General features: G+C 29.1%; 2 protein-coding genes across 9 annotated transcripts in view; one reads left to right on the top strand and one right to left on the bottom strand.

Annotated features, from left to right (window-relative positions):
* LOC145968047 (glycine receptor subunit alpha-2-like) overlaps positions 1 to 3,338 on the top strand; it is a 294,643-nt gene extending 291,305 nt beyond the window's left edge. For both annotated transcript variants that reach the window (XM_083093266.1, XM_083093265.1), the window contains exons 7-9: positions 455 to 766; positions 1,219 to 1,424; positions 2,835 to 3,338. In XM_083093266.1, the coding sequence (XP_082949392.1) occupies positions 455 to 766; positions 1,219 to 1,424; positions 2,835 to 3,011 (695 nt within the window). In that variant the 3' untranslated portion in view covers positions 3,012 to 3,338. The remainder of the gene's footprint in view (positions 1 to 454; positions 767 to 1,218; positions 1,425 to 2,834) is intronic.
* Shal (potassium voltage-gated channel protein Shal) overlaps positions 1 to 21,648 on the bottom strand; it is a 286,553-nt gene that overhangs the window by 171,264 nt on the left and 93,641 nt on the right. For 3 of the 7 annotated variants that reach the window (XM_083093269.1, XM_083093272.1, XM_083093273.1), the window contains 2 exons: positions 20,121 to 20,423; positions 18,492 to 19,210 (listed from right to left, as the gene is read on the bottom strand). The exons of 1 other annotated variant lie outside the window; for it this stretch is intronic. In XM_083093269.1, the coding sequence (XP_082949395.1) occupies positions 20,283 to 20,423 (141 nt within the window). In that variant the 3' untranslated portion in view covers positions 18,492 to 19,210; positions 20,121 to 20,282. 3 more of the 7 variants (XM_083093271.1, XM_083093279.1, XM_083093270.1) reach the window with 3 other exon arrangements.

Here is a 21,648-nt window from a genome sequence, read left to right as displayed (position 1 = left end):
AATGTTATAATGGGCCTGTTCTTTTTAGCTGCACTGCTGCACTAGTGCAATTAGTTAGAGTGAAAGAAAGTATGTTTGTCTCTTTCCAACTTATTGCAGCAGTGCAGCTAAAAAGAACAGACCCAATATTTCTTATAGATAATCTTCCAGAAAAAAATATGATAATATTTATGACACATTTTACCATTGAGATATTTACTCCTATAATTATAATTAATTATAACACACAAGATATGTATAACTGATGATAGAGATATTAATTATATTTGATATAAAAATATTTAATATTCATCTGTTCCGATTTATTTGTTTAATCCGATTCTGTTCAAAACTGTATGATTTTTATAAAGCTGTTTTATTTATTTTTCATTATTTATTTAATTTTTTTTATTATTATTCGATATAATATCTTTGTCAACTTTTCTTACATATGATGATGCATGATTTTTTGCAGTTTCGCACACGACTCAGGATTTAGTATTCCTATGGAACATGACGGATCCTCTTGTGGTTAATCCGCAGATCGAGCTACCGCAGCTCGACATATCGAACAACTATACGACTGACTGCACGATCGAATACTCGACCGGAAATTTCACGTGCATACAGATTGTCTTCAATCTACGTCGGAGACTGGGTTATCACTTGTTCCACACGTATATCCCGTCCGCCCTGATCGTCGTCATGTCCTGGATCGCCTTTTGGATCAAGCCGGAAGCCATCCCGGCACGTGTCACCCTTGGTGTGACGTCACTGCTGACCCTCGGTAAGACCACTTCTCCTATATCCATTGCTCGCGTTAACTATTCATGATATTTGCGATTAAGGTAGACTCTTTGTCGAGATATAACAATGAATATCAACTAATCTGCTATTATAAAAAAATTTTAATATGAGTTTTTTGATTTTATAATAGAGCTTTTAATTTCTGTAAATTTTTTCTCTTGTTTAATTTATTGTAAGTTAAAATAAAACAAAATTATTTGCAGTAAGCATCATTATAGTTTTTGTTTCGAAAATAGAAATAATTAGAATGTACATACAATGCAAATAATTGACACTTGATATTAATATAATTCGCGAGAGATAATCATAAAAAGATAATCTCCAATACATAAATAAAAGATGGAGACAAGTAGTAATTATGGCAATTGAATTATATGCAGATATATATAGAATCATCAATATGAAAATCAAGGCTTAACATTTTTCTTTCAGCTACTCAAAACACGCAATCTCAGCAATCTCTGCCTCCGGTTTCGTATGTAAAGGCGATCGACGTGTGGATGTCCTCATGCAGCGTATTCGTCTTCCTGTCCCTCATGGAATTTGCAGTAGTGAATAATTATATGGGACCAATCGCTACGAAGGCCATGAAAGGCTATTCGGATGAAGATCTTCGAGAGGCCATCGATGATTTCAAGGTAAACGAGAAAAAGAGCTGTACGATATTTATTACAGCAAATACTCGCTAGCTTCGCGAAATTGATAGTCGAGATAAAGCGAAATACGTGGCACCATTGCCTAAGAGTAATGCGATTTTTTCCGGTCGGTGTGATATCGCTCAATTGAATAAAAACGCCTAAAATAAATGATACACATTGTAAACCGTGACTATGATAAATTATCGACATTCATGAAAATTATTGCAATAAATGTTAAAGTTATATCATTTTTCGTCTGGTAAGAGAAAAAGAGAGAGAGAGAGAGAAACATAATCCAATATTACAGAAATATGTTTTGAGCCAAATTTTTCCATTTGTAGATTATAATTCTGTTTCATGCATACGTAAAAAACTCATGAAAATTTACAAATAGCATCGGTATAACAGAAAGTGCCATTCAGCTACTCTCTTAGACGATCACTCGTATAGTCTGGCGAGTAACTTGCCGCCAGTAACTTTCCTCTTGAATAAGTTTCGAAGTTCTATTTTATTGCAAGCATTCATCCCCCGCTTCAATTCGCCAGAGCAATATCTGTTCTTTCCTTTTCTCCATGTAGTTTACGCAGACTTTGCAGTTCATCGAGCGCTATACATAGAATGCATCCTGTTTTCACTGCATCCGTTGCGCATGATATTTGCTTGTACTACTGTCCAACTGTTTACTTTCACTAGTTCTACAAAGATAAATCGTTCATACGCAAATATATGTCCTCTTTATTTGACTAAGCTGATAAACAAAAGTTACTTCACAATTAAGGATGTTTACTACTATTATATACTGTGTCTTTTAATTGAGCAGATAAATTGATATCAGCATGCAATATTTGACCAAAACTCATTATTTTTATTTTATCATATAGACAGTGTATTTATCATTCTTTATAATATACTGTTATATTACGTGCAAATATAAAAATTATATAACATACACAAAGCTCTTGAAAAAATAATCTATCTGTAAAAAAACAAATATATAAAAACATAAGTATGCTCAATTTATCCCAACAATGCAATGTAAATTCTAAAATCAATATTAAACCATATATGATTTAAAGATACATATAATTAAAAAACATATAACATTATTATATTAACATTGTGTTAAAAGATTTATCAGAATTTAAAATTTAATTTTTCTTATCTATATTTGTAATTATATTACAATTACGTTCTTTATATAACAATTAATTATACTACTACTTGCGTAACATAAATATAATAATCCAATATATGCGCACTTACCTTTTAACACAGTCTTGATTAATATAATATAAGCTAATTGGAATGGGAAAAGAAAAGCATGAGAGAAATAAATAGTACGCACATGAATTAATTTTCTATATTTATATGTTATTTCTCTTGTGATGCATTTTTAATTCTACCCCATAGACGCCGATGAGATTGGATGCTGAAAGAAATAGAAGTCCAATGAGGACACCGACTGTTCAGTACGAGCAATGCTGCCAAGGACGAGCCACCGCCATTTACATCGACAAGGTTTCCAGATTCTTCTTCCCTTTCTCATTCTTCATCCTTAACGTCGTTTATTGGAGCACCTTTCTGTAATATAACTTGACGAGATCTACCCGACTCAGCCGGAGTCAAATGTATTTTTATAGATATCGAATTTCGGAAAGTATACAATATACACATACATATACATATGTATTTCATACGCAGCAATAAACTTACTAAAACGAGTTAATGAAAATTGTATGCTATAAATTATCGTGTGTAAAAAAACGCAGTAGTAAATAAATGTAATAAAAATGAAATTAAATTTGCACATTTATTATGAAGATATATTTAATAAATTATGATAAATTAAATTAAGCCTTTATATAAATTATAAAGTACAGTCAACTTTTATAACAAGTCATAAAAAATATTGCGAAATAGTTACGTATAAGATACTTTGAGAATATATTATTTTATTTTTTTAAATATTGATTAATTAAATTTTTTTCATTATAATACAATTTAAAAAGCAAGTTGTCTCTAAAATTTATAATTAATCTGTGCCGTATATACATAGATTGTGACTGTGATTATTATTCAATATATGTGCTATTGTATCATTAATTTTTTGTCAAACATCATAGTTTATCGTATAAAAAGTTCATTAAAATAATGTGAATTTGCATAAAAAAACATCGTGCAGTAATTTAATCTATATACTAATAATATTATATAATGCTTATACTATATGTATGCTATATGTATACTATATGTATGTTATAATATTGTAATTAACTAATTAATGTACACATACACATACAAGAATTACCTGTTTTTTGCACTTATTCACTTGACATAACGTTAAAGTAAAGAAGAAAACACACGTCTAAATAATTAAAGAAGATTAATTTATATATTAATTTATAATAATATATATTTATGGCATTGTATATTTCTAGCCATAATATAAAACAAAATACATAAGTATAAATGACGATTAAACACAAATTGCAATATTATAATATAAAAATAATATAAAAAGTTTAATTTCTACTAAAATTCATAAACATATTTTTATTAAAATTTTAATTGGAATAAAAAATATTTGATTAATAATAAAACAGAGAATTTTAGATATAATTCTAGATATATAAAAAATCTTTGAAGAAATTTAGTAAAAAATAATTGGGAAAAAAAAGAATGAGAATATGAAAAAAATAAATTTAACTGATATTTATACAATATATATAATTATATAACTAGCAAAATATATTATTCTAAAATTATTGATAATATGCTAAATTACTATCAAAAATATCACAAACATCTTTCGGTTATTCTGTCCAACAGCACTAAATCTCGTCTTGTAAGATAATGGAGCGCATTGTCTGACACATTACGGAGTATTACCACTGTGGCAGATCATTACCGCCTGGTACACTAATAAATTGAGCATTTACATCTGTGTTTCTCAACCTACAATGCAAGATGTGTAGTGTGCTCTACTACACACACAAATAATTGTTTAAATAAGTTTAAAATGTTTATAATATAAATATAACTTTGTTAAAAAATATAAATAGATTTAAATAAAGATTTGAAGAAACTGATAAATAAAAGAATCTATATCAAAATAAGGAATACCTACATATAAATTTAAATAAACTTTAGTAATATATTCCTAAGGTTGTTAGATAATATATTTTATATTTAAAAAGATAAAATATAAATATATTAAATTATACAAATTTAATTTAGGATTTAATAATTAAGAAAGCTGAGAATTTTAGGAAATACATATATTTGATAAAGATATATTATCCAAAGTTATGGATCATATATTTACTTCTTCATACTGTAATTTTTATTAATAAATATAAGAATAGAATGATTATTATATTATCTAACCACCTTTTGATTATATTATCCGCTCTTTTTATTATTTAAATAAATTTCGGGTCATCCTTGCACAAGCGTTTTTTGGTCGAAGATTTACAACGATCGTAAATTTACAACAGATTCTTAGCGCAGATCAATAGTTCCAATACTGCAATATAAAGATAAGATGCGATAAAACAAATGAAATCGCAGACATAAAATTCATAATATATGTAATCGACAGTAGCAATTAAATAAAAAATAATTATCAATGTAAATATAATGTTTAAATATAATTTGTTTAAAATAATTTAAATAAATAAAATTATATTGTTTTTGCTGTAATTTTTATATTTTTCCTTGGACATTTTAGTTATTATTTACAACGATATTATATTCATATAGTAAATAACAAAAACTCTCAAATCTTAAATATCGTTTTCAAATAAATAATTAAATCTAATTAAATATAAACGTTCTAAATATAACTTTCAAACATAGTAAAATAAGATAAAATCGGAAATTCTCTCTTTCCTTTATTGAGCAATCTTTAAAAGTGAATATGTATATCACGTACAAATCAGAATTTTTATTGTTCTGCTAATTTTATTTCTAATCTTTATAAAAAGTAAATAATTCTCTCCATAAATAATATTTTGAAGATCTTGCTGATATAAACAGCGTTATGCACTATTTGGTGTTGTAAAAAATTATATTCTCCTGATCATTGTATGTAGTTTTCTATAATCAATAATATTATCTAGATATTCTAGAAGATATAAAATAGAAGTTTTATTGTTTTTATTAATTTAGGATTACGTAACTGAATTTCATATTATATCTTAAATAAATCTACCTAATGAAGCAATGAAACAAAGTTTTTTCTTTCTTTTTCATGTCTCGATCTTTAAGTGGGAATATTTCTTCTATTAATAAATGTGAATGTAATTCAGAACTCTTGGCAAATAATATTATTATAATTAGATAAAATCTATTAAATAGATAATTAGCTGAAACTTTCAGAACAATTCGTGCGATAAAATTTAATTAAGCTACATCAAAAGTGTTTTAATGCAAAAGTATTCGAGACATCAAAGATTGATTAAATAAAAATAGATAAAAATTTCGTAGATTGATTTGATTGATTACTTAACTTGATTTCTTTATTCTAATTATTTGATATTTTTCTTCTAATGAGATATTTATAAGATTCTCCAGATTGCAATATCAATACAGTTAATGTAATATAAAATAACAGTTTATATAATCATTTAATTCCGTGAAAAAAAGTATAGAAGTAAAATTTTTCAATTTAGTTTCTTGAAATAAATTTCGGCGTCTTACGAATTTCTCTTACGAATTCATAAAGTTTATCACAGGTAACACAAATGCTTTTGATATATCATGAGGACATATGGTAAGGATTGAATTCGATATGCCCTTTCAATCGCTCTTTTAATTGCTGCAGTTACCAGCACCAGAGAAACATCAATTCTTATCATCCGGCAATTGCTCCACAAAGCGCAATTAATTGAAGGGAGCCGCACTCGCACCGCGAATAATTACTACATTCACATAAGGAGTCATAATTGTCATCTGCTGCTGTGGATGTGGATCATTTCTCGTCGTACATCGCGTTCTAAAATATTGCATTCACAACTCTTCATCTTCATTCTGTCCTTTTGATCTAATGCTTTCTTCACAAAATTCGTCGTTACCGCGAGAAGATAATTTCGCCATGGACTGTTATTTGCGCGTGACACATGTTACGAGCGTATCGTGCTTAATTAGCCGTTATGATTAATACAATTGCCTATCTATTAACCGGTAACCTGTATATATTTGCTCGACATTAATTTATTGTTATTAGAATAAAAATACCATACGCGATTTACTTTGATTTTTATATTTAATAAGATAAATTAAACTGGCAATAACTGCTTTAAACGTATAAATTAAAAAAATTTGGAATATTCTTAAAATTAAATATTATGCTATATATTTTTCGAATTAAATTTATGTATATTAAGAAAAATTTATTTTAAAACATCATATTTTTAATCAGAAAAGTTCTACAAAAAGATTCTTCTTTCTTTTATTGAAAATTAAATTAAGAAATTTATTTTTTTTAAATTAACATTATATAATAACTATATAATAACCATTTAAAAACCATTAAAAAACTCGCTATAAAATCCATTCGAGGTAATATAAATTGCATTCTGAGACTACAGATCGTATTTCGCTCTTGACAATCGTTTTACAAATGTTCATGAAAATATTGCGAATAAAGAGGTAAAAGTTATCGCTCGATTTAAAAGCCAAATGCAATCTAATATGACTGCATCCACGCGGAATTTAAATAGGAATGCATCGGGCACTCGCACTGATTTGTGTACTTTCAATGACGATCGAATCAGTGGGCACGTTACTTAACGATCTATCGTAGTCGTGTTCGCCATGGCTGTTAACGAGATCCCTTCATTTGCGTAATTAACTATCGACTTTCTGTCGCCAGCGCAGTTAACGAGCGTCCCACCCGATCGTTAATGGATTTGAGATAACGTAGGTGAATTCTAAGGAGAAGCAGCTAAACAATTATTATACTTGGTGCAAATTGCCGGTCACCCCTAATATAGTCAGTTACATACAAGTTAATCTTCAAAAATATGACCAAACTGAATGTAAATAAAAAAATCACTAAAATATTTCAAACTATTTTGCACTATCTCTCATGATTTATTACAAATATTCATTAAAACAACCGAATGAAATGTTTAGTAAACTATATTTATATTTATATTTAGATATAATTTTAAATATAATAAAAAAAGAGAATAATATCTAACATTAAAACTTTTTTTTACATATAAATATGTGAATTGTTAAATATAAGTTTAATTGTTTATGTTCAAAGTCTAATCTTTTCAATTATTTTATTGGTAATGTTAAATCTAATGTGATAACAAAGATAATTTTTAAAGAATTTATAACTTATTTTTTAACTTTTAATACTTCATCCACTTTTAATCAAAGAGTAACTATTAGTACGAAGAAACAATAATATAAAATACAACGAGCTATTTTATTGCCCACCACTTGCGAAGTTATATGTATATATATAATGAAATAATTAAAAAACTTCTAATCATGCCATCTCGTTATAAATCATTTATGGATTATTCATAGATCATTTTAATCCTCGCTATTTACAATTTCTATATGCAAATTATTTTAATATTTTTTACTAATTTCAAAATTTTCATAAGACTGAATATAACTTGAAATATAAAATATAAAATAGAAATGTTCTAGGTTATTTATTGTACATGAATATAAGAAAGCCCTGTACTTAATTAATTTAGCTGATAGCATCGAAAGAATGATATCGATAATATCATATGTTTTAATACTGAAACTTTCTAATTAATTGGTTAAAGAATCGTTCGTTACGTTCAAAACTCTAGATTGCAAAAGTTAGCTATACAAGCTATCACAAGTTTATCTCCGCGTCTCTTTAGATGCAGACTTCCTTTAAGATTTTAGAATTATTAGTTTCTTAACAAAAGATTATATATTATTAAATAAAGAAATTATATTTTCTTATTAAATTTAAATAATATAATATTATGTTATAATTTTTTATTCATAATAATTATCTTAGTAATCAAAAATTAAGTTAAATTTTTGTTGAAATAAAGTTCATTTAAAATAAATAAAAATAAAATAATTTTATCTCTCTCTCTATTCATCCAAAGTACTTAATTATATGCTTATAAAACTAAATATGTCACGTTCTCAATTTTCAATATAATTAGAAAAATATAGCTTGTCATGACATTAAAATAATCTTTTCGTTTGATTTGACTTTTAGTGTTTTTTCATTAAACGAGAAAGAAAAAACTCGAGATACATTTAAATAAACTCTCAAAAAAAATGCGCAACAATACAAATAGAGAAAGAGAGCAATGATTAATTTCGGAGATATTAACAAATAGAATGTGTGTGTGTGTGTGTGTGTGTGTGTGTATGTGTGTGTGTGATTCGCCAATACATGTATGTGTGCTCGAAATAACATAATAAATGATAAAGATAAACTCTTGACGTATAGAGCTCTCTGATATTTATGTGAATCAAGCAGCATAAATTGGATTCAACGATATTTATTTTATAATTGTTGGAAATGTAATATCGCTCTTTCGAAAAGATAAACTCAAACTATAAATTATAATTTATAATCTGCTTTGTGTTTTTTTTTTTCATTCCATACTCTATGTGTTCTGATTTAATTTTATATTTAATCCGATATGAATAGAACCTAACCGCGAAAAAAAAATTGTAAAAAAATATAACTTTTATATTTTTATTTTATAACAATGTAATTTTGTAAGAATGGTAAATGTTATAAATGAGCTTACTTCTGAATTTCGAAAACAAACACAAGAAGCAAAACAACAATAAAATGCAATTATAAATATTAGAAATTTTGATTTATCCCTTATGCAAGTGTATCCTTTAATTTTTTTTCGATATTTTTCTTCTCATAAAATTATATATAAATAGAATTTTTAATCGCTATAATTGTTGTAATAAGAATCTTGATTTCTTGTAAAAAAACTAATGGGATTGACAATAAAGTTGAGCTGGAAGTATGAATTTTAGTTTATTTTCTTTTTGAATAAGGCGTGGAAGCTACCGAAGATGGACAACACCTTTGGCTAAAACGTCTTCTAATTACAATCATCGGAAATTAGAATCGCAATTTCTCTCCAGACGCTTCAATTAAAAATATAGTTATCGATGGATACATCAACATTCTGCCAGGCCGTCGTTGCTCAAATATTTGACGAGTTTATCCTAGAATCTGTTCAATGTCGCTGTAAGTTCCTTCGAGATAATGATAATTATGTGAAACAGGAATTTTATACGAATGCAAAATAAGAATAAATTCTACGACGATTGTGTGATTGTGTTATACTATTACATTTATATAATTAACTTCGCTTATATAACTGCTGTAATATATAAAACTTATTTTTAACATTATACACAATATTTACATATTGCTTGCAATAATAGTTTATAATAATATTAAAATAATAATTTATATATTATATAGTTTTTTAACAATATTAAAATAATAATTTATAAATTATTAATAGGATGCTTAATGACATTCAGTGCATTAAAAATTTGAATCTTTGAGTTTACTCGAGTATTCGTACTCTGAATTACTCTTAGTTCAAATGCCTGAATAACAATATTGACGGCCCAGCTCATTTCGGCGTATTTCTCGAATTTCGATTTGCGTCTATTTTTATAAATCTAAAAATAGTACGAGAATAATCGAGAACAATGTTGTACAAGGGATCGATCAAGAGCGAATTCATCTCTATCTCCTAACATTAATTTCGATTTTTATCTGCGAATGCAAAAAGTCAAAGCTCCACCGCTCCTTGCCGATAAATATCCCAAGTAATTTTATCAAACAGTTGCAAACATCATTATTCATCATATTTCACTTCGTTTACATTTGCTATATTCCAATTATGATAGTAATATGTGGTACAAAATTGCAATACGCGTTACACACATAGCAGTAGTGAAATTATAAGATAAAAATGAGATATATCCTATATTAATTAAATTTTTTACGTTAAGATTTCTTGTTAAATTTCGCTAAACATAGTTTTTTTTAATTATTCTAAAATTATGCTACGTATTGCCCGATGCAATTAACCATGACTTCATCAACTCTTTGTGGACCATGGGAAGCTAGCTTTCCCATTATTACAACAGCGTATCATTTTGTACATTAACTTACTAATTATTGTGATAATTTAGTCGTTTAATTAGATATTGTTTCAATTAATTTTGCCAAATAAGTAAATAAGAATAATCTTTTTCATGGATTTGTGACTCATGCGCAAAGATTTCATAAATGTTATGAACACGCCGGTGGATTCCGCGGCCATTAACATTTCTGTGAAACAGGTAAGAAGAAAATATACAGGATGTCTCACTCACAATCATTAGAAAATATTTTTACTATTTAATAAATAGAAAATTTAAAGATTGAAAAGGAAATGAAAACATTTTTCATATTCGTTGAAAATATTCATTACATATGTATATAAAATTATTTCACATATTAAATATCTTCCGACAATTAAATTTTTCACTTATTGTTAGTTCCTTTGTTAACAAAGAAAGAAAGAAAAAAAGAAAGTGGAAGAATAATAAAATTATATTTAATTAAAAAAAAGATTTTTTAAATTATGTTTGTTGATAAAAAAACTGATGTTAAAATAATTTCTAGATTTAAATGAGGCATCCCGTGAGAAAACATTTATTTCGGCGCCGATCGCGTCGCGTCCAAACGAGTCGTAATCTCCTGATTTAATTAGTCTGACCTAGGAATATGCGATGCAAGCTCTGCTGTGCCACGCATACGAGTGAGTGTTTTATTTACGTAAAAACGTGCACATGTGCATCAACATTCGCTTCTTGTAACGTGCACAGAATATGCAAGCTAATAATTGAAAAGCCAACTGAATAAAATAATTATGTCACGTATATTTGTGGAAATTTAATCGTTTAATTAATTATTATATAGTATAGAAGAACAACATATGTTATGTCGATTATATATTTCAGTTTTATTGACATATTTAATCTTCTAAAATTAAATAAAACTATTCATACTCCTCATATTACTTAAAAATAGATGCAAATTTATTTTTAATTTGCTGCTTTTATAAATGTAATTAAAATACTATAACATGATAAACTTCTAAAATATTTATTTATAAGTTTTTATAAGTAATATAAACCGATAAATAAAATAGGTTTGTATTTTTCTTTCTCACTTTGGCAGAACCATAAAGTTTTTCAAAATTTTAATAAGCGATATTAAATTCAATTATAATTTGTTTAAAAGATCAATGCTATGTAAGAATATTTGAAAATATTATATAACAATTTCATTTACTTGGCTTTTCAAACAAGCAATCAAGTTTCAAAATATGTTCATTTTGTATCTATTCATAAATAATATGGAAGGATTATTAAAACTAATAGGAAAATTATATTAATAATAATATTTGCAATATATTAAACAGCAATAATAAAAATTATGTTAAAATATACATATTATGTAAAATATCTTGATATCCGATTTAGAAACATCTCGCATTTTTTTTTTATCTCCTTCAGTATATCTTATTCAATATTATAACACATTATATAAAAATTCTATTTAACATAATATCATTATGCAACGAATTCGTGAATATATAGATTTTTCGAGGAATTCTCCGATTGATCGAACAATTTTGGAAACTTGATCGCTCAATTATGATGGTAATTTGTCATTACGCCGAGCGTCAACGCAATTATCGGTACCTGTCGAAACTCGACGAGACCGTGGACGGTGTCTTGCTTAAGGAAAAAAAAGAAAAAAAGGAGAAACAATCGTACATTTGCACGGTGAAGAATCAACGTCTAAGATGAACGGATCTTCGCGTTTTTATTGATCTTTGTCGCTTTTTAAGTGCCGCGAATCTCGCGAGTTCTCTACAGAATTAAAAGATAACATGGAAATTTTGCGTAAATATGTCTCGCACGATCAGTAATTATATCGCAATTATCTCAGATATATCAGCAAGAATATCACGTTGATTTCTCTGTACAATTTTTTAATAATACTATAAAATTATTGTTATGAAACATTTATGATATTTAATTCTCATCTATTTGTCATGAATGCTCAAGAGTTCTTTCCGCGCTAGTTCATTTCTATTAAAGCGAAAATAATTTGATTTTTGTTGTCCTCTAGAAAAGTTTTCGAGAGATTAATTATATCGATCTCAAGTTACATGCTAGATGAAAACATCCTATAGATAAAATACCTTAAAGAAAACTGATTATTGTAATACTGACCATGCAAGAAAGATATAATTTTAACCATTACAAACGTGTTACTCAGCAGCAAGTCGACAATTTAAATAGAATTCTAATAAAGATATAGAATATGTGTTTCACAAACTTCATATAAATTTATTCGTCTCTAAGATAAAAATCTCTAAATCTCGTTTTATACGCATATCATACATGTAACGTTGAAATCTTTAGAGCTTAAAGTACAAGATAATAAAAAAGGATTTGAAATAGTTTAAGATTTTAAACTTTTAATTAAAAGATGTATTAACTTTTATCTCCCTTTTTCTTTTTTTTCTTTAAAAACGCAATAGCATGGAAAGTTAATGACAAATATTTAATAAATACATTACAACAATACACGAAACATTAGAATGTTTTCACGTTTCTTTTTTAATTAAGATCGCAAATGCAGCTCCGACATATTTTTAATATTGAAATGTGCATATTTATCGTTTCAAAAACTTCCCGCTGAGCGATGTGCATTCAATCCTCCGATATTTTCTATTTTCAACAATACATAAGTCGAAATTTGTCTAGACACATATTTCCTTCTTCCGAATGGATTCACAAAGGCTTGGAGCGGCGAAAGGAAACGAAAGAAAAAATTTCTGACGAGCGCATTTTTCTTATACTCTTCATCCTAACATCCTTATTAAAATTATTACGTTGCTTCGGAAAATATTGGCAGTACGGTAGTAAGTTGTAAAAGACTCATATTCATCTTCGGTCTGCTTCAGTGTTGTTGCTTTTGTTGTTCCTGCTTCTTTTATACTTGTTGCCGTTTACGGTAGCGTTTATTGTAATTATGCTACTCGCTGTTTATTCACACAATCCTTTTCATTTTCATCTTCTCACTACGCGCCAATGACATAATGTATCGCGAATTTGTAGAATATATTATTTAATTTCATATAGATGTAAAATTGTCTTTGTTTTGTATTTTTATTAAAGATGAGTATTACGAAATTGAAATTATTTATTAGTTCTGTAGCACAAATGTCTGTGTATATAAGAATACAAAAGTATCTTCTGTAATCTAAGAAGCAAAAAAACAAATATTTTTCTTCAGAAATTTATTACAGATGTGTCAAAATTATTTTTTCCAAGTATTTCTTCCAAGAATTAAAATGAAATAAAAAGTAGAAAATTTTTTTAAACGAATAATATAACATAACCTATTTAGATCAAAATTTTAATTGTTACATTAAAAAAGAAAGCGAGATTTGCAAATATTTTCGCGAAATTCCTAAAATTCGCGAAATTTTATCTCGGCGCTCTAGTTTTACACACACGCGCGCACACACACACACATACACACACGGAGAAGCACACACACGCGCTACGAGTCACAACATCAACGAAAGTCTCTATTCAATTTTTTTATTCTTAATTGCACGCTTAAATTACTTATGATTTATTTATTGATTACAGGCTAGCTCACAGGACGATCGACTGCATCGCGACGCGCCGCGTCGTCGATCTCTCTGATGTCATGTATAAATTATGTCACGTGTTAATTAAATTAATTAAAGTAATTCAATATTCTCTCCTGACATCGATTTATGAGAAAATTCATCCCAGGTGCATCAAATAGATCGCTTAATAGATTAAAATTACAATATACATAACAGCATCAAAAATAATCTCCAAAAATAAAATGCCTGTGAAAGATTAATCCAAATTACAATAGTCATGTAACATTAATGAAGAAATTACGTTAATATAATAAATTTTATTAACATAATGCTCGAAATTTTATATCCAATTTTCACTAAGCAAATATCATGCAGATAATAAGATAATACAATTAAACATTATATCATTATAAATTTATTTAAAAATTGAGAAGTATATAAATGTGAAATTTTTGTGATGTTAAAGGACGGTTGTTCAGCATATTTCAAAGCTCAGAAGTAATTTGTTCATAAGTTTGGCACACACGCAGGAGAAATACATGATGTATGTCCCGCGAATAAATTAATTATTGACAAAAATGCAGGCGAAAACGCGCACGTGCGCGATCGTCCGTGACGAATGAAGTGAATTATTGACAGCTAATCTTGAAAAAAAAATTTCATGCGACGATTTGCGATCTTTTTTTCCATTTGACTCGCGCGTTTGTCATTCCCTAATTAAACTGCCCTGTTTTCGACGCTATTTCAAATATAACCGGTGCTCTTTGAACAACGAGAGACCGGATGCATTATGTATTTATTAATTTCTTCATTTATTAATCTCATATATATATATATATATATATATATATATATATATATCTTTTTTCTTTAAACACTTGTTTGGTTTCTCACACACTCAGGCACGCTTTCTAGTACGGAACGATTTAGAATTTATTTTATTGCGCGATGCAAGGGTGCTGCAAGTACATGTGAGTGTGTTATCGCAGAGTGAATGCACTCTTCACGTACGTGTATCGTGTGTGTTCGTGTATATCATAGACTCATATGTATATTTCCTCCTTCATATATTTACGTTATATAATATAATCTCTCTCTTTTTTTCTATACATATTTATATATATATATATTCTTTCCGTTAATCTTCTGTTTAAAGGCGAATCACACCATTAATTACAAAGATTTATTACAGACAGGCTGTGCATTCTCCTCTCTTCTCTGTTTTTCTAGATTTTGCAAATATTTACATTGCATTGTTATTGTTAAACAATTTCTGTTGATCAAACAGTGTCTTTATTTCCCTTCTCTTTATTTTTATGAGGCATATTCGGTTGCATCAGTCAATCGTCCGCGGTGCAATAGAAGCATTTAGCTTCATATAACTCTGTTTCTTTTGCAAAGCTTATTTGATATAACATTTTTCTTATAATTTCACACAATTTATTCCGATAATCAATAATTGAGGCCACAAATATTACAACACATTATAATGTTTTCTTAAATGCTTTCACAATTTTATTGATTGTAGAATAATTGATAAATAAATAATTTAATTCACAAAGATAAACCAATATATCAAATAAAGAATTATAAATTTCTGCTGCTGTATATATATAAAAAATTGCTTTAATATATATAAAATTATTTTTATGAAGTTTATAAACTTTTTTCATAAAATTATTAATAGTATTTCAAATATAATTCCGATATTGTGTATCACAATATGGTATTATAAAATGGTCTTAAGAGAATTGTGATTTCTCTCTCTTTCTCTCTCTCATTTCAAAAAAACAAACTAAAACAAATAAAAGATATTTTTTATTTTAATATAAAGTAATGCTCAGAGCAAGTTTGTTTCATGAATAGCAAAAGAAAACGGACGATCGATCGCTACAGCCGAGCAACGCTAACGATAACGCCGTATTAAACGATCGAACGAGATATCTCGTTTTAATTAATTACTGTTTAAGAATCCTCGCGATCGACTAAAGTCGGTCACGAAGCTTTGAAAGAACGAGGGCATCATCTTAAGTTAGAGTATAAAGGTACGTAGGTCCCTACCTCCATTTTTACATCGACTCATATAATCACATCTTGACTATATCGCGTCAAACCGTCTTACCAATAATGTTCACTTCGTGTTAATCTATATAAAAAATCATAAACGTTGCAAGAGTACGATAAAACAATGTTTACGTCATTTTATCCATTCTTAAATTCTAATATTTTTTAAATATACAAAAGATAAAGTATAAAGAAACATATCTCACTAGAAAAAATAACGTGGTAATAATTTATACAGCTTTCTATTCATTTAAGAATGCGATTATCAATAAGGAGAAGAAAATTAATTGTGTAGAAAACTCTATATGAAAATTTATATATATATAGTAGTTTTCTTTTCCATAAACTGCAATTTTAAAATGAGAATTTAATATGTAAATTTTCTATTTTAGACATGACTTTTGTTCTACAATTAAAAGCAATGGTCACAATAAATTATATTTAATTTTAACAACTTTATACCAATTGAATTGTTTTTGAATTGTTGATGTTCTGTCTCTCTATCTCCTGATTTCGTACTGATCTCTTTGGTTTTATTATCATAATTCTTATATATATAATAACATGTGTGTAAAACAAACAACACTGTACTGTTCTGTCATTAAATTATTAAACAATGATAATTTTCTCTAAAACATCGTGCAACAAACTATGAGATTTTATACAAAAATACATGTTTTTATAAAAACATATTAATATTAATAAGAACAATGTTCAGAAATAATAAATAGTGAAATATAGATATATAAACATTTAATTATATTTAATATAATATTCAAATAATATTTTAATCATTTATATATGTATATATTCGAGATCACCAAAACCTTTAAAATAACATAATTAAAATTATTTTGATTTGCTTGACTTAATGTTAACGATTAATACTCATATGTGTAATATTCATACCTACAGAGTATCAGAATTGTGTGCCCTGCATGTAATTCATACAATTAGAAATCATATATATAATAAATATATAGTGCTGAGATTGATTTTTGAGAGTTTTATTCTTTAAGAAATCCCTCGATCGTAAAATTATATAGTATTCCCAAAAATAAAGTGGTTTATTCTCTGGAAATAATTTCAAATTATATAATTCGTAAATAAACATCTAGATTCACAGTTCTCTTCTGTCGATCGCTGATTATATCTGCCTTGTAATTATCCAAAAATATATCATATGATACAAATCCTTTAATATAAAGACAATAAAAGAGTCAAACGACTGTATGTAGAGCTAAGTACGACCTTCAACTTAGCAACAATTATTTACGTATATATAACTGTTACAATGAACATTTTAAAAATCGTGAAGTTTACGTGAAGTAACATCATCATTATAGCGTAAATAAATTTCTAATCTTAACTAATTAATAAATCCTCTTTGACTATTTTTAATCCCAATAAACGATATGCGTATCTTTTTTTCTTTTAAGAATCTCATTTAAGAAAGAACATTATTTATGGAACGGCCTGACGCGAAGTAGTAATGCGAAATCCTCGAGAACACGATCCCACACGAACAAATCCCGTATAATTCGCGACCCTAATCGCAATCGCTCAGCCACACCTGGGTTACCCATTTCGCGAACCCGTCTCTCGCTGCTGGCGTGAATTAATCGATTAATTCAATAAATCGGCACGACTTTCCGCAGGAAAAACTCGACATTTTCCTCTCCCTACAGAAATCCATCCGATATGCGATTGTAACGAGGACGCGTTGTTAACATGAGATATATTTTTTTTTCTGTTAAACGAAAGTCTGCGAAACGACGCAAATCCTGATAGGATTATTATCACAGAGGATAAACCGCGCGTCGATCCTCACGCTTCGATAACGATCGATTCGTGCCGGAATAGATCGAGAAAGAACATCCATGATAATCTGGATCTTCCTTGCAGATTCTCCGTGAATCAGGTCGAATAACGAACGATCACCACATCCTCTGAGAAGCGAATCAATCGCGAATAGAATGCTGTTGAACCTGATGATGATCCATTTCGCGTGGCATCGATGCGAACAATTTATTTTTATTACTGGAATCGAAAAGCGCGAAAAGTTTATAGCCGCATAATTGCACGAGTTGAAAACAATATCAAATATATATGTATATTGCAAGCTTTTATAAAAAGACCTATAATTAGCCTTTTTATAAAGCGAAAACCTGGCTTTTTATGAAAAGCCTAAATTGTTTATAAAGAATTTAATATAAAGTCTGCAACACACACATATGCATAAAAATATATCACTGTGTATTGTATTGTACAGTAGTTGTCAAGCCTGAAATTGAAGCAAAACATTGACTTCGTAAAAAACACTTAACAATTGTATGATGATTGAGATTATGCAACAAATAATTATCTTAATTAATTATTAATTGTAATTATAACGCACACCAAAAATCTGCTATCAATAGAAAATGCACCGTAGACAAAATAAGATATTTATAATTGTTTCTCAAAACAATGCATATTCATGAAAAAGGAATGCAAGAGATTTATATATAAATGACTCACTTCACCAAATTCTAGACACGTAGGCTTTTTCAATTATCCAATTCACTTGTAGGATGCATGTCACTGGAAATTTGTCCGCGATTCACCGGAGGAGATTGCTTTGTCGTAGCTCGATTCAGCGAGCATCTACGAAACTAGGCCGCGTCGTTGGAAAGCCGACGCAAATCCGGAAAAATTGCCTGCACTCAGGGTTCATCCAGCGACCTCGAACGGTCTCTCGGCTTCGCGCCGTATTTCAAGGCGGCAAACGAAGCGAAAGTAATCTCGGAAAATTGTCTTACGCTCGCCGACCAATCATAATTCACCTTTCCTCTTGACTAGTCCCAATCGTCAATCCAGCTTCGAATGATTCAGATTCGATTGATTGGTTTTTCGACATGATCTCCTCATAATAGAAAAAAATAGAAGAGGCTGTTTTCTCCTGAATGCGGTGAGGTGTTAAAAATAGGACCTCTTTATAAGCACGCAAAATTTGTACGCACATCATAGCTAGAAATTACAGAAAAAATTTTAATGCTTATTAATAAATTTAACGTACTTCTAAATTATTGATTATATTAAAGTTATATAACGAAGAATGGTTGGAAAATATTAGGAAATTGTCCGCCTAGCATAAAATGATGCTATCGTTTTTTAAATTAATAAATCAACTCCAATTCGATCCCAATCATAAGACTGGAATAACTTTATTTAAATCTCAATCATCATACTAAGCTTTTCGAGCTATAGAAATCGATTTATATTTATATTCGAGGGTAGTAGTGCGAATCGCCGGAAGTAAATGCGAGTAGATTTTGTAAGCAAAACTAATGGCGCGTGAATTCAACGATATACTTGCAATCGCGATGCACGTAATTTAGCGAGGTTGTGTTAGTAAGCATTATAGTCGAGAATATATCCGAAATAAATCGATCCTGTCTGAAGTTCCATATATTTCCAATAGCAATAAAAGCGATATATCATTCTCTTCTTCCTCGGAAGTTATTTATAAAATAAATTTTTTCAAAATAACGATTTTTCTTTCCAAAATAATTAAAACTTCAAACTTTTAATTTAATTATAAATGTACTTTGGAGATTTTAATTTTTATATACATATATTTCGCGTGGAAAAATACACAGCAATTCCTTTTGCTTTTTATTATACGTGTAGTTTAATTTTTTATATATCAAATATACTTTTAATTTAAATTTGAATTAAATTTATTTTTTAAGTAAACTTTACATAAAATTTAGAATAAATTGCGAGTTTTGGATAAAGAAATCAACAAGTCGCGATATCACTTACGGAACTTTCAAAACATGCGAAACAAAAATGCTCAGCACGGGTTAACAAGATCCACGACTACTTCCGGTGGTTCGCGCTGCGCCCTTTAAAGATCGAGTGATTGATGGCTCACCGTTGCTTCGACCATAGTCGACCGTGGTTCGTTCATCGGGTTCAGCAAGCACAGGTGTGGAGGAGGACGGCGGTGAATTTATAGGTGAGTGGTGATGTGATAATGCATGATTAACATTATCACACACAGACGATCGTGATCGGTTCTCGTGATCGTCGCGATTCAAACGGTCTCCGATACCGGGAGCGGTGGTTGTCCACCGGAAGTAGTCATGACGGGCGCGGTGTTGGCGGTGTTGGTGGGGGCCGGAAGTGGCTGTAGGGCCTGCATGTCGCAGATGTGCGAATCGCGCTTCTTTAGGTCCTGGAACAAGTGGCATTTCGAAAATTTTTGAATTTTCTCCCTCTGTCGCTCTTCCTCTCATTGCTATTCTTTATTGCCATTTCGCACTCCCTTTCTTTCTCCCTTTCTCTCTCTCTCTCTCTTTCTCTCTATTTTTCTATCTCTCTTTCTCACTTTCTCACTTATTTCCTCTCACACCTTCTCGCTCACACTTGCATTTTCGCCGCTTTTATTCTAGCTCTCAATTGTTCTCTAGCTTCTAATCTCTAGATCCAGACTAAGCAAGTAGGTAACATTATGTCTACCCCTTTCACCTTTCTTTTTTTCTCTCTTTTTCTCTCTCTCTCTTTCTCTCTTTTTTTCTTCATTCCTCGTCCTCCTCGGGAAAGAAATGATCCTTGATGCTATAATTGAGCTAAGATGTCGATCGTGTGAAATTACATTTCGATTTCGAGAGTCAAGGGTCTTTGGTGATTTACGGATTGGTATGAACTGACGTGATCCGAACTGATGATCGACTTTGAACGATCCTCGAGCTCGCAAGACGCGTATAAATCTCCCGAGGACGAGAGGTTCGGGAAAAGTTTTGGATGACTTTCGTCCCAAAAAGACAGAAGAGAACGAAGAGAGATCGAAAAATGAGGATGTAAGGAGTGAGACGAAGAAAGTATCACGCGTGCATTAAGAGAACATGCGACGAATGAGAAAAAGATATAACGAGCGGGAGCAATCGAGAGAAAATCAAGATACGAAGCAAATAACGACACAATACAATAAGAGGGATAACAACAACAATTACAACAACAATAAGAATTACAACAATTACAACAACAATAAGAACAATTCAACATTCCATTACATGTAAAACACGAAGGTAGAAGGAAGCAAACGATGCACAGGGCCGAATTAAGACGCTTTGCGTAAACGGCATGTTTGTTAGGTTTGCTTGCTTGATATATTCACATGTATTATTCAAATTAACTCAAACGCGCAGCTCAAGCCATTAATAGACGGAATTATTCTATTGCTTACGCAAATAACGTAGATTTATAGATTAATAATAATAGCCAATATATGTCTCTTTTTCTAAAAAAATTTTAAATTAAAAAAAATAAATGTCTAAAATTACGTTCCATAGATTAATGTGCTTCAAAATTTAATGTAATAATGTAATAAATTTATGTATGTGATATTTAAGGAAGTCGTGCGTATAAAAACTTACACAAGTCTTTAGAAAAATAGAACA

The sequence above is a fragment of the Camponotus vicinus genome, unplaced genomic scaffold (assembly GCF_025532165.1).
Source record: "Camponotus vicinus isolate PSW18456_S1 unplaced genomic scaffold, iyCamVici1.0 SCAF_3, whole genome shotgun sequence".
NCBI classification, from domain to species: Eukaryota; Metazoa; Arthropoda; class Insecta; order Hymenoptera; family Formicidae; genus Camponotus; species Camponotus vicinus.
This window is presented reverse-complemented; position numbering and strand designations above follow the sequence as displayed.